The sequence below is a fragment of the Ochotona curzoniae genome, unplaced genomic scaffold, assembly GCF_017591425.1.
Source record: "Ochotona curzoniae isolate NIBS_2020 unplaced genomic scaffold, NIBS_Ocur_1.0 scaffold_274, whole genome shotgun sequence".
In the NCBI taxonomy this organism is placed as follows: domain Eukaryota; kingdom Metazoa; phylum Chordata; class Mammalia; order Lagomorpha; family Ochotonidae; genus Ochotona; species Ochotona curzoniae.
Window position 1 is genome coordinate 3,942,741 of NW_024467101.1, and position 12,963 is coordinate 3,955,703.

General features: G+C 55.2%; 3 protein-coding genes across 3 annotated transcripts in view; 1 reads left to right on the plus strand and 2 right to left on the minus strand.

Annotated features, from left to right (window-relative positions):
* LOC121171751 (protein HIRA) overlaps window positions 1–1,114 on the minus strand; it is a 71,485-nt gene extending 70,371 nt beyond the window's left edge. Inside the window, exon 1 of the mRNA XM_041003441.1 lies at window positions 433–1,114. Coding sequence (XP_040859375.1) covers window positions 433–469 — 37 coding nt within the window. The 5' untranslated portion in view covers window positions 470–1,114. The remainder of the gene's footprint in view (window positions 1–432) is intronic.
* A 221-nt stretch (window positions 1,115–1,335) lies between these two features.
* MRPL40 (mitochondrial ribosomal protein L40) lies at window positions 1,336–4,051 on the plus strand. The gene is made up of 4 exons (XM_041003443.1): window positions 1,336–1,486; window positions 1,798–1,881; window positions 2,890–3,048; window positions 3,623–4,051. Exons 1-4 carry the CDS (start codon window positions 1,434–1,436, stop codon window positions 3,945–3,947), a joined length of 621 nt encoding a protein of 206 aa, XP_040859377.1. The 5' UTR covers window positions 1,336–1,433; the 3' UTR covers window positions 3,948–4,051.
* A 5,214-nt stretch (window positions 4,052–9,265) lies between these two features.
* On the minus strand, window positions 9,266–12,860 carry CUNH22orf39 (chromosome unknown C22orf39 homolog). The gene is made up of 2 exons (XM_041003571.1): window positions 12,432–12,860; window positions 9,266–10,279 (listed from the first exon to the last, which is right to left on the minus strand). Exons 1-2 carry the CDS (start codon window positions 12,858–12,860, stop codon window positions 10,154–10,156), a joined length of 555 nt encoding a protein of 184 aa, XP_040859505.1. The 3' UTR covers window positions 9,266–10,153.
* Between the last annotated feature and the right edge of the window lie 103 nt (window positions 12,861–12,963).

Consider the following 12,963-nt stretch of genomic DNA (forward strand, 5'->3'; position numbering starts at 1 on the left):
CGGGCTTGGGGCGCCGCGGCCACCCCGGCTCCCCGGGAACACACACACACACCTGCGCGCCCCGACCGCCCCAACCCCGGCCACCCTGCGAGCTCTCCCCGTGCTGCAAGCCCAGCCCCGGTTCCCCAATCCGGCTGAGGGCACTGTCATCCCTGGCCGGCTCCGCGGGACGTGCCAGGCCTGCTCAGGGGCTCGGCGCCCGGGCCTGGGGGAGTGCATCCAGGGCGGCTCGGAGCACGTGCCCCCGGATCGCCGGGACGCAGGACAAAGTCCGCTCCCGCCGGCTCCTCCTGCTCCGGCTCCCCCGGGCACCGGGAGCAGCCAGCCGGGCAAGGGGCCTGCGCGCGCCGCCCCGGACCTGACCCCGGGTCCCCCGCGCCCCCCGCGCCGACTCCGGCCTCGGACTCCTGCGACCCCCGCGCGCACTCTCACCATTGTGGTTGACCCAGGTCGGCTTCAGGAGCTTCATTGTTCGGCCGCCGTCGTCGCCGCCGCCGCCGGGCTGTGGCAAGAGCCGCGTCCCTCAGCGCGCCCGGGCCATGGGGCCGCCGCCGCCGCTTCCTCCCGCGCCGCCCGCCCTCCGGCCGCCGCCCGCCCCACGCCCTCAGCGCCGCCGCGCCATCGCCGGCCTGCGCCCCCCGCCGCCGCCACAGGCGCCCCCCGCGCTCGGCCGCCGCCGCCGCCACCACAGCCGCATCCCCTGCGCCGCTCCTCCTGCGGCGGCTCCCGGGCAACGCCGGAAGTCACGGCGCGCACCTGCCAAATCGCCTCGGCGGGAAACCGCGCCCCACGCGGCCGTGGCCGCCCGGGGCTGCTCGGAGGGCCAAGGGGAGTCGCCGCGCAGGGACGACGACGGCGGCTGCACGTGGCGGGGCGGGGGAGGGACGGGCTCCGAGTCCCACTTCGTATGATTTAACTAACTTTGGTCATTCGTCGGGGCGCCCAGGCGGGCCGCTAAGCAGCTCCAGGCCCAGCGAGGCAGCCACCAACCCCTTGGCCCGAGTGCTGGCGAGGCACGAGCCGAGCCCCCGGGAGGGTGACGCGGCGGGAGGCGGGCGGACGCGTTTATTGCCAGGTGGGGCCGAGTTCATACACGTGGACACTCGGGCGCCGAGGGGCGCAGGCCATGCCCTCGCAGCCACTGAGGTTGCCGCGCCGGGGTGAGAGCGCGATCACGCGCAACGGCGCTCGCACGGGGCGGAGGCGGAAGAGCACGCGCCCCGCGCGGCGAGAGGCGCCCCGAACGTGCGGACGTCGGGGGGCGGGGCTGCGTCGGGAGGGGGCGGAGCCTGACCACATCCCTCGCCCCACCTCTGCAGCCGGAACGCGGGAATGCGAGGCAACGAGCTGGCCGGACTCCTGGCTGTGGCACCGCGAGGCCGGACCGCCGAGAGGCGCGCGCCCGGAAGCGGCCGGTGGGCGGCAGCAGGGGCATGGCGGCTTCCGTGCTGCGTGCGGGCGCGCGGGCCCTGTGCCCGCAGATCGGGTGAGCGCTGATGCCCGCCGAGCCTCGGGGTGCCCCGGGGGCGTTTGTGAAGGGGTCGGGGTTCGTGTTCTTGTTCCGGCCGCTCCTTCCGTGGGCCTCTGGGCGGGGGGGTGATGAGGCGGCTCTGGTGGATGAAAACCCTGGCTAGTCCGCACGCCTGTGGCGACAGCGGGGCTGCCGTGAGACGTCCCCTCCTTCCGGTTGATCCTGCTGTCAGCCTTCACGCCTGACCTGGGCTCGCAGGCGCTGTGGATTCTGTCTATTGCCTGTAGGGGTCGGGCATTTCTGCAGACACTTTTTGTCTTTTTCAGGCCGCTGGGAGTGTGGCGGACCCAGCTTCGAGAAGCTCACCAGCGGGCTTCGTTGTTTGCTTTCTGGGAGCTCGTTCCCATGAGGTAAAACTCTTCCTGGGAGAGTGCGGTCTGCACGGGTGCGTGTGGAGCGACGATGCAGCAAGGCCGTCCGTCCGTGTGCAAAGGCGACAGCCTGCGCGGTGTTTCTCGCTGCCCGACTCGGGTGGACGCCTGGCGGATTTTTGTACATTCTTTCTACTCTGCGTTGCTGTGTTTAAAATGAAACCTGAGAGTAGCTTCAACCCCAATGTGTGTGGGAGCGATCTTCTGCGTTTGAAAGGGCATGGCTCGCAGGGCAGGTGCACTGCTACCCTGCCATCCTCAGTGTGGTTTCCAGTCTAGGCTGATGTCTGTCCAGCTCCCTGCCACTGCGCCTGGGAAAGCAGGCTGGAACATTCGATTCTTCATCATAAAGTACAAGGATGTGTTCCTAAGAGTAACTCGGACTCTTGCCAGTGTTAAGAAATTACCCAAAGTGGAACTGGCACAATGCTCAACTGGCTAACCCTCAGCCTGTGAGCAGGGACATCCAATGTGGGTGACAGCTGCTCCACTTCCCATCGAGCTCCCTGCTTGTGGTCTGGGAAAGCAGTGGTGGACGGCCCAAAACCTTGGGACCCTATGTGGAGATCTGGAAGAAGCTCCTGGCTTTCCATCGGCTCAGCTCTGACTGTTGCAGCCACTTGGGGAGTAATAAAATGTGAATGATAAGCTTCTAGAACATTAGGTTAGGAGTTTCCTTTTCTTTAAAAAAGATTTATTTCTTTGAAAGACACAGAAAAAAAGGATCCTTATCTGCTGGTTCATTCCCCAGTTGGTTACAACAGCTGAAGCTAAGAGCCAGGAGCTCCTTCTGAGTCTCCCAAGTGGGTGCAGGGGCCCCAAGACCTTGGGCTATCTGCTGCTTTTCCAAGCACATTAGCAGAGAGCTGGATCAGAAGTGGAGCAGCCAGGACTCAAACCAGCGTCCGCGTGAAATGCCAGCACCACAGGTAGCTTTACTCACTATACCACCACAGCGCCCCCTGACGTTGGCTTCTCACATGACAGAGCAGAACCTCTGCGGAAGAAGAAGAAGGTCGACCCTAAAAAAGACCAGGCTGCAAAGGACCGCTTGAAAAAGAGAATCCGGAAGCTGGAGAAGGCCACCCAGGAGCTCATTCCCATCGAGGACTTCATCACGCCCGTGAAGCTGTTGGATAAGGCGAGGTAGGGTCTGAGGCCCTTCGGGTGTCATTGTGAACTGGTAAGCCCGCCCCGCTCCCAGCATCTCTTCCCTTGATTCTGGCTTCTTTGGGGATGTCCTGGATACTCTTGAATTGACAAGTCCAGGCCAGATGATTGAGAGATTTGGGGGTAGCACTGCTATCAGGGTCCCCAGTGGCATGAGACTGATGCCTTGGCTTTGGGTCTGCGGGCCGCTGGTCAGGAACTCTAGGCCCCTGTTTTGCCAGGGTATTGCTGCATGTGCGCACTTTGTCGAGTGGCACCTTGCCTTCCAGTGGGGCACTGCAGGGCAGGCAGAGGCCCTCGACTCTCTAGAATTTAGGACCGGAGTTCCAGAACCCTTGCGATGGCAGAGGGAAGCTCCGCTGGTTTCTTGGGGCATTGTCTCCTCACCTAGGGGAGAGCAGGACCCCCAGCCCAGGCTGCAGCCACTGCCACATTTAACATTCCATTCCCACATGTGTCTAGGCCTCCTACTTTTTTCGTCCCCGAATGCCACTTGCACCTGGCAGACACCCCACCCACCCCAGTCCATCCCCTCCTGCTTTGCTTGCAGACAGAGGCCGGAGGTGGAGCTGTCCTATGAGGAGAGTGAGCGCAGAGCCCTGCTTCTGAAGAGATGGTCCCAGTACAAGCAGCAGGAACACGCGCTGGAAAGGGACGCCATCAAGGCCATGTGCCAGGCCCAGCAGGAAGCCCTGCGGGAGCTGCAGCTTGAGTCCCCGGAGCTCTACAGTGAGGCCATCAAGCGGGACCCCAGCCTGTTTCCCTTTGAGAAAGAAGGACCCCACTACACACCACCAGTCCCCGGCTACCAGCCCCCTGAGGGCAGGTACAATGACATCACCAAGGTGTACACACAAGTAGAGTTCAAGAGATAGAGCTGCAGGCAGCTCGACACGCCCCACTCCATGGGGTCAGGACAATCTGATTCAAGTTCTCCATAGAATTATGCGCTGCTGATGAATAAAAGTTCAGTCCGGTATATCTGCTTGTCTTGTGTTGGGATCAAACTTAATTCACCTGAGGGTGAATGGGGTGGGCCACTCTGCTGGACCTCTGGAGGGTTCCTGGAAGAGAAAAGCAAAGATGTCAGTGACTGCACCCCAATGGGACTAAAGAAAGATTCCAGTATGAGCTGAAAGGCACCTCCAGCGGGGCCAGAGGAGGTGGAGTGGAGGGTGCACAGACAGGAGGCCAGAGGAGGTGAGGTGGAGGGTGCACAGACAGGAGGCCTTCAGGAGGGATGGTGGAGGGTGCACAGATTGGGAGCTGGAGTCCCGAGGAGCTGCCTTTGGGTTAGAAGCCAGGGATGCAGCAGTTTCTGAAACGGGTGGTGCAGGCACCTGGTCTCTTTACTGACTGCTTGGGTGAGCAGCGGACCTGAGTCCACTGGGACTTCACAACGAATTATTACTGCTTGCGGAGCCCAGGTCAGCATGTTCTCAGCATGGGCTGCAGCTCTTAAGGTCAAGAAATTGGGAAATGTCTTCCCTTTTTTTTTTTCAGGATGTCTTATTTGTTTTTATTTGACAGTCAGAATTTACAGAGAGAAGGAGAGATAGAGAGGTCTTCATCATGCTAGTTCACTCCCCGAATGACTACCAATGCCAAAGCTGAGCTAATCTGAAGCCAGGAGCTGCTTTTGGGTCTCCCACATGCCTGTAGAGTCCCAAGAACTTTGAGCATCCTCCACTGCATACACAGGTGATAAGCAGAGAGCTGGATTGGAAGTGGGGCCTGAACCTGCACGTTGTAAAACTGCTGCTGTAAAATGAAGGATCAGCCTGTGGAGGCACCACACCCATTTCCATATATGGCCTCTCCATGACCATTAAGGGGCCAACTCCCTGCATCCTCACACCCTCTCCATGACCATCAAGGGGCCCCCTTCCTGCATCTTCACACCCTCCCCGTGACCAGCAGGTGGCCAGCTCCATGTGGTCTCACACCCTCCCTTATTCTGTGACCTGATCTCTTAGTAAGCACTGCCATAGAGTTACCCTGATGACTTGTTCTTTTTATTTTTTATTGCAAAGTCAGATATACAGATAGGAGGAGAGAGAGAGGAAGATCTTCTGTCCAATGATTCACTCCCCAAGTGAGCGCAAGGGTCAGTGCTGTGCCGATCAGAAGCTAGGAACCAGGAACCTCTTCCAAGTTTCCCACATGGGTGCAGGGTCCCAAGGCTTTGTGCTGTCTTTGACTGCTTTCCCAGGCCAAAAGAAGAGAGCTGAATGGGAAGCAAGGCTGAGGACTTTAGCTGTTAGGCCATTGTACCGGGCTCTATTTTTATTGGAAAGGCAGATTTTTTTAAGGATTTATTTATTCTTATTACAAACTCAGATATACAGAGAGGAGGAGAGACAGAGAGACAGACAGCAAAATCTTCGGTCCAATGATTCACTCCCCAAGTGACTGCAATGGCTAGTGCTGCACCATTGAGATTTCCCTTACCTTCTCCTAAATCCAATCCCTCACCCACTGAATTCCCCTATGCTATTCTTATAGTATAGTTCTTCATAAACAATCATATGTCCATCCTTGTGGCCATGGACAATGGCAGGGAGTCCAGCATCCTATTGTTAAGATATAGTAAACAGTTTCAGTGGAAGTCCATCTTTGATATGGAAACAGATGCATACTGCACTGTATCCTCACATCTGGATATGATAGTCTCCATTACACAGTTACTATACATCCCCTTGAATGAAAAGTCACAATATAAGATCAACAAGAAGAAAAATAGAAATTTACAACGCCATGAATTTAAATAACATGCTACTGGATATGATAATCTCTATTACATAGTTACTGTGCATCTCCTTAAATGAAAAGCCACAAAACAAAATCAACAGGAAGAAAAAAAGAAATTAAAACTACCATGAAGTTAAATAACATGCTACCGAATGACTAGTGTGTCACTGAAGAAATGAAAAAGTCAAAAATCTTCTTGAAGAAATTGTTACTGTATGATCTATGAGTCAGTGAAGAATTTAATAAAGTGTTTCAAAGAGATAAAGCTAAAAAAAAATCAAAATCCATGAGATGCAGTTTCCACTGTCTTTTTGGTGAGATGTCTCTTGTAGGCAGCAAATGGGTGGGTTTTGTGTTTTTAATCCAATCTACAAATCTATGATGTTTGATTGATGAGTTTACACCCTTTATATTCAGGGTTATATGAATGGGTGGCAATTTGATCCCAAAATACTATGGGTGGTAATTTTAGCAATGGCTTGTTAACTGGTTTGGTTTTCTGTTGTTATTTTACTGGGGTGTTTTTTGCATTTACCTTTGGTTTTGATGGATGCTATTCCTCTTCTCTGTGAAGAGACCATCTTTAAGTATCATTTGTAGGGCAGGTTTGGAAAAGGTATATTCTTTTTTAAAAAAGATTTATTTTTATTGCAAATACAGATAAACAAGACAAGAGACAGGAAGATCTGACATGTGATGATTCACTCCCCAAGGGGCCGCAATGGCTGATGTTCCACCAATCTGAAGCCAGGTGCCCGGAGCTTACTCTTCCAGGTCTCTCATGCGAGTGCAGGGTTCCAAGGCTTTGGGATGTCCTTGACTGCTTTCCCAGGTCACAAGCAGGGAGCTGGATGGGAAGCAGGGCCTCCGGGATTAGAACCAGTACCCATGTGACATCCAGTGCGTTCAAGGTGAGGAACAGGGGACAGGTCACATTAGGTGGGGCCGTGACACTAACCAGCACACGAGAGAATCAGGTCTGGGGGTAAATTCCACAGGGGACAAGTGGGCTTAACCCTGTGGAAATCCAAATTCCACTGATTAGTTCAAGGGTTGGGGTGGTGATGGGCTGAGCTAGGTGTGAACACGGAACCTGCCAACACTCACAGGTGATGGGACTGAGAATAGGCTGGGCAGGTCCAAGCTGCAGCACCTGCACGTGCATCCTAAAAGAGGTGTGGGGTGGTATCCTGCAGTATCCACCAGCTCAAAGGCCAAGATGGAGGGACAGGGTATGCCAGGCAAGGGCCTAGCACCTGCTGGCACATGTGAGACTTAGATCTGGGAGTGAGCCGAGTAGGGGAACTTGGGAAACTCCCACATGGGGTCGTAGCTCCCACAGCTGAGCACATGGTCCAGATCTAGTGGTTGAGCAAGCTGGGCAAGATAGCCCCATCTGTTGGCAAGTGTGTGAGTTGGTTTTGTAAGGGGGCTGACCAGGCAGGGCTGAACAAACCTTAGCCTACTGGTGAGTGCAGAAAGCAGGCTGGAGTGCAGGTAATGCCAGGCTATGGTATCACACCTACTGGTTTACATGAGCCAGGATGGGAGCAGACTGAGCAGGGCCAGGTTGCAGTACCCGCCAGTGAGAGTTGGGACTGGGGGACTGGCTAGGACAGGTGAGGCTGCAGCATCTGAAGGCAAAGGCTAAGACAAATGAGCGACTATGCCAGGCCAGATCAGAGCAATCCATGGCATGTGCGAGAACTGTGGATGGGAACAGGCTTGGTTGGGGAACTAAGGGTACGCCCTGGCTGGGGTGTGATTCCCATTGGTGAGCATGAGGGCCAGAGTCGGGGCTGAGGTCTGGTCTTGATATGGCTGCAGGATCCCTCGGCATGGGTGTGGGCTGGGTCTGGGATGCACCGAACTGGGCTAGATTCCAGCACCCACTGGTGCTCATGAGAACCAGGGTGAGTGTAGGACAGGCAAGGCTAAATGTCTGCCCCTGCTGAGCCATCTATGAGCTGTGTCTCGGTGCGGACCAGTCTTGGCTGGGCTGTAGCACCCAACAAGAACCAGAATGGGTGAGGGCTGGTCAGGACAGGTCACTGTTCCTGTGGGACAGGAGGTGGACTAAGTGGGGCTGGCCCATGGATCCACCAGTGTGCGTGAGATCTGGCATTGGGAGGGATCCTGATGGAGAAGCTTGGATAACTCCTGTGTCAGGACACACTCCCTGCAGGTGAATGCAAGAACCAAGATGGGGAGCAGTCCAAACCAGGCCAAAATACAGTACCCACCAGTATATATTTGGCACAGATAAAGGGCAAGCCAGGCTGACCCAGTTCACATCACCCGCTGGCAAATCCAAGAGCCAGAATGGAGTGTGGGTTAGGCCGGTTTGGGATGCAATATCAGAAAGTCCACATTAGAGCCAGGAGTGGGGACTGGCGGGGCTGGGATAGGCAGTTGCCCCCACCAGTGTGAACTGGAAATGGGGGTGGGCCGGGCCTGCCCGGCCAGGCTACAGCACCCACTGGCAAATGCTGAGGTGAGGCAGGCTGTTGCAGACTGGGCCACAGCACCCAACGAGCACATGTGAAATTTGGGAGATGGTGGGGTGGACCCAGTGGGGGGCTACAAGGGTCCCCGTACTGAGCCACTTACTTCCACTGGAGAGCATGAGAGCTGGGATGGGGACAGACCAGGTCGGGCAGGGCCACAACAGCTGATGGCCTGTATGTGAGCTGGATCAGGGGAAAGCCTGACTGTGCCTTCTGGTATATGTGTAAGTCAGAGTGGGTGTGGGTGAGTTGGGCTTTGCTGCAGCATCAGCTGGCAGATGCTGGCATGGAAGGCAAAAATTTTTTTTTTAAAGATTTATTTATTTTTATGGCAAAGTCAGATATGCAGAGAGGAGAGAGTTCAATAAAACCTAAGCAGTTGCCTAAAGTTGGAGTGGAGTAGATACTACTAGAATGATGTAAAAGAAACAATAATATATGATACGAAGGTGCTTTTCTCCTGGAGATCTCTTTTCATATTGGAAATGAAATCTTTTTTTTTTTTTTAAGATTTATGTTTAGTGGAAAGGTAGATCAGGTTTATGGAGAGAATGAGATAGAAAGATGTTTCATCTGCTGGTTCACTCCACAAATGGCCAGAGCTGAACTGATCCAAAGCCAGGAGCCAGGAGTTTCTTTCCGGTCTCCCACGCAGATGCAGGGTCCCAAAACTTTGGGCTGTCCTCTACTGCTTTCCCAGGTCACAAACAGGAAGCTGGATGGGAAGTAGAGCAGCCAGGATATGAACCGGCACCCATATGGGATTCTAGCACTTGCAAGATGAGGACTTTAGCTGCTAGGTTACCATGCCATGCCCAGCATATTTCTTAAAATCCAGTGTTACCAGTGAAGCTCAGTGTTTTTTTTTTCACAGCTTCGTACAAAACAAAACCAAAAAACAACAAAAAAAAACAACTAGGAAGCAAGTACAAGCATAACAGAAACATAACTTTTATTTAAAGCAAAACAATAGGAAAGCACTGCCCACAGGTAAGTTATGGAGTGTCCAACTGGACACTAGCTTTATGAGAAATGGCTTGGGATTTTCAAGTTGTTTTTTTTTTTTTTCTGGTTCACAGTCATGAACATAGGGAGGGGCACAGGGAGACCCATGTGTCTGGACTGGTAAAGAGGTGTCTTGAATGAGGGCATTCATGTGACCATCATGTCCCGTTCTGGGGGTGTGGCCTGACCCTCCCACTCCCTAGTCTGAGCTGTCTCGGCAACTCCTGGTTTGGCACAGTCAGCCCACCTAGTATGTGCAGATAACTGAGATGGGGTTTAGGGAGTACCCGCCTCTCCTCCAAGTCCCTGCACCCGACCTCACCTAGTGTCCACAGTCTGCCCTGGTGCCTGGGGTTAAGTGTGCTGGGTAGAGGGGGCCAGTGCACCAGCAACCAGAGCTGAGCAGAAGGGAGTGCCATGTTTTGTGGCCACACACAGGAGTCACCAAGGCTGGTGTATGGTGGCTTCAGGGCCCATATGGGTCTGGGCTCCCGGTCAAGTTTGCCTGAGACTGCTAGCCTTAAAGATTGCCATTTCTGGGGTGTTATCCCTGAGGGGGTTGGGCAGGATCCTGCCAAAGTGCTTGAAGTCTTAGCAGCCATGGGGTGGGTGCACTTGATCTTCAAAGCATTATGGTGGTGGAAGCCCTGAGGTATAGAAGAGGGGGTATGTCAGGCTGCTGGGGTTCTGCTCTTTGTTCTGGGCCAGGAGGGAGCCAGCAGGACCCCTGGTCTGGTTACAGTCCTTAGAGCTGTGTGACAGTGTCACTTGAACGAAATCAGACACTGCTACACAGGCCAAGGGTAGAGGTGTGCTTGTCACTTGTCCTTCTCCTGTGGCAGGGGGAGGTGCCAGTCTGCAGGAGGGTTCTGCCTCGGAGTCCACACCAACACCTGTCTCCACGCAGCCTGCATCCGAGCCCGCTCGCTCTCACAGAGGGATTGCTGTGCAAGAAGGAGCTGGGTCATTTCCCCTCGCATGCCCCCAAGGTCCCCAGCACCCCCCATGGCTCCCAGACCACCCTTGTGCATCAACACCTTACTGGGCGCTGATGGACGCGCTGGGGACGGAGTGGTCTGCACAACTCCACATCTCAGCTAGCCACTTGCAGCTAAAGTAGCCTGGCGAGCGGTTCCATGTTAACACATGTGGACCGGGAGGGTTCTTTCTCACAGGCTGTTGCCACTATAATCTGAGGGATCTGGAAATACGTTTTGTGGGTCTCGGGACTCAGGGGCTGCAGCTGCCCTTGGTGAACCTGGGGCAGGTTAGGGCAGGCTCACCTGCTGGGCTGAGGCTAGGGGTACTACAGAGAAGCATGGTGGCAAGGGAGGCAGATGAAGCAAAAGCAGGAGGTGTCCTGACTACAGACGTGTGACTGTGCAACTCACCAGCTCCTTTTAGCAAGTATCCCCAAACACAGACACAGGGAAGGGTGCTGAGACGGGGTGCAGTAGCCAGGAGTCAGGAGCTAGACAATTCCTAGCAATGCAATCTGTCTGCCTGTCTGTTCTTACTCAAATTGTTTTTGTTTTTAAAAAGTGATTAGACTGTACCCTGCTTGTGTGGAAAACATGATCTGGCCACATGCCTGTTGGTGAAATTTAGGTCACCTTCCGCACTATCGCAAAGAGTGACATGTGGAATATTTTGATCTCTTCATCGGGTGGTGTGATACACTTACGTCCCTTAGGATGAAATTTTAGAGAGAAAACTTAGGGGTTAAAAGGTATGGCACTGACATATGGCCGGTCAGAATGCTACATCTCGCCCCTCACCCCCAACACTACACAAGGAACCGGGGGTCTCTAACCTTTCATCCACACCCTGCCATTTCTAACTTGTGTACCTGTCTCTATTTACTTTCCTTCTCCAGTGAATTGCTTCTTGGTGTGCTTTGCTCATTGTTATTATTATTATTCAGATTCATTTTTATTTAAAGTCAGAGTTACAGAGAAAAGGAGAGACAGAGAGATCTTCCATTTGGTGGTTCACTTCACAGATGGCCACAACACCCAGAGCTGAGCTGATCCAAAGCCAGGAGCCAGGAGCTTCTTCCAGATCTCCCAAGTGGAGCGCAGGGTCCCAAGGTTTTGGGCCGTCCTCAATTGCTTTCCCAGGCCACAGGCAGGGAGCCGGAAGGGATGGGAAGTGGAGCAGCCAGGCCTGGATCCAGTGCCCACAGGGGATGCTAACACTGGCCTCTCTCTCTCTTTTTTTAAAAATTTTGAAATCTTTCCATTTTTCTTTCAAATGCTCACGCAATCAGTCTCATTCTGAATCTCTTGCCACACAAGCTGCCAGCTTACTCCCCTCTTTGTTTCCAGTCCTCCTGTCTGACTTGCAGTTACATCCCATCCTCTTTCCTGCTGCTTTGGTGTTGTATTCTCCACAGCCAGGGGGCCCTGGTACAGGTAAACCAATGGCTTGCATTGCCAGCTTCCCATATGTGTATTAGTTCGCGTCCCGGCTGCTCCTCCTATGATCCACCTCCCTGCTGATGCACCTGGGAAAGCAGTGGAAGACGGCACCTGTACCTACATGGGAGAGATCTGGATGAAACTCCTGGCTTTGGCCTGGCTGAGCCCTGGGCATCTGGGGAATGAACCTGCGCATAGAGCATTCTGTGCAGCGCCTTTCAAGAAATTAAAAAAAGTAAGTCAGGGCCTAGTGCAGGAGTCTAGTGGCTGAAGTCCTTGCCTTGCATGCACCGGTATCCCATATGGGAACCCATTAGTGTCGTGGCCACCCTGCTTCCCATCCTGCCTGTAGCCTGGGAAAGCAAACGAGGACGGCACAAAGCCTTGGGACCCTGCACCCGAGTGGGAGACCTGGAGGAGGTTCCTGGCTCCCGGCTTCGGATCAGCGCAGCACCGGCCGCTGCGGCCCCTTGGGGGAGTGAACCAGCAGACACAAGATCCTCCTCTCTGTGCTTCTCTCTATAAATCTGACCTTCCAATAAAAACAAATCTTTACCAAAAAAAAAGTAAGTCAAATCATGCTGCTAGGCCTGCCCACCACCCCGCCTGCCCTGTGGGGCTCCCCGTCTCCGCTCCATCCCGCAGGATCACCCTCGCACCGCTCCCGGAGGCTCACGTCGAGGGTGAGGGATGGCCGGGCCCCGCGCACCTGGGCCTCCAGGCTGCCGTGCTTCTCCCACTCCCGGCAGCGGGCCAGGTCGCGCCGCCACTGCTCGCAGGTCGGCCGCTCGCCGTGGACGTAGTAGTGGTGCAGGAAGTGCCGGGCGCTGCGGCACAGCTTCCACTCGGCGCGGTAGGCCTCGCAGGAGCGCGGCGGCTGCGGGAGAGGCGAAGCCTGAGCGGGGCCGGCCTCGCACACACCCTCCGGCCCGCCCAGCCCCGCCACGCCCCGGGAGAGGCCGCCCGCCCCAACGCCGCCCACACTCACTTGCCAACCGCCACCGCCCCCTCTCCCAGCGCCGCCAGCGCCGCCAGCGCCCCCAGCGCCGCCAGCGTCGCCACCGGCCCCAGCACCGCCACCGCCCCCAACGCCCCCGTCCGCCATGTTGAAGCAACTGCCAAACCGCCCGCCTGAACCTCCTAGCCAATGAAAGGCGAAGAAAGTACTGATTGACGGCTAGAAGAGCCAATAAGCGCAAGAGATGGCC

Excerpts from the sequence above, each read along its gene's own strand:
- MRPL40 (XM_041003443.1), top strand. The coding sequence starts at position 1,434 with ATGGCGGCTTCCGTGCTGCGTGCGGGCGCGCGGGCCCTGTGCCCGCAG. Across the intron at positions 1,487-1,797 it reads GCCCTGTGCCCGCAGATCGG|GCCGCTGGGAGTGTGGCGGA; the intron begins GTGAGCGCTGAT and ends TGTCTTTTTCAG. Across the intron at positions 3,049-3,622 it reads AAGCTGTTGGATAAGGCGAG|ACAGAGGCCGGAGGTGGAGC; the intron begins GTAGGGTCTGAG and ends CTTTGCTTGCAG.
- CUNH22orf39 (XM_041003571.1), bottom strand. The coding sequence starts at position 12,860 with ATGGCGGACGGGGGCGTTGGGGGCGGTGGCGGTGCTGGGGCCGGTGGC. Across the intron at positions 10,280-12,431 it reads GGCCATCCCTCACCCTCGAC|CAATCCCTCTGTGAGAGCGA; the intron begins GTGAGCCTCCGG and ends CTTCTTGCACAG.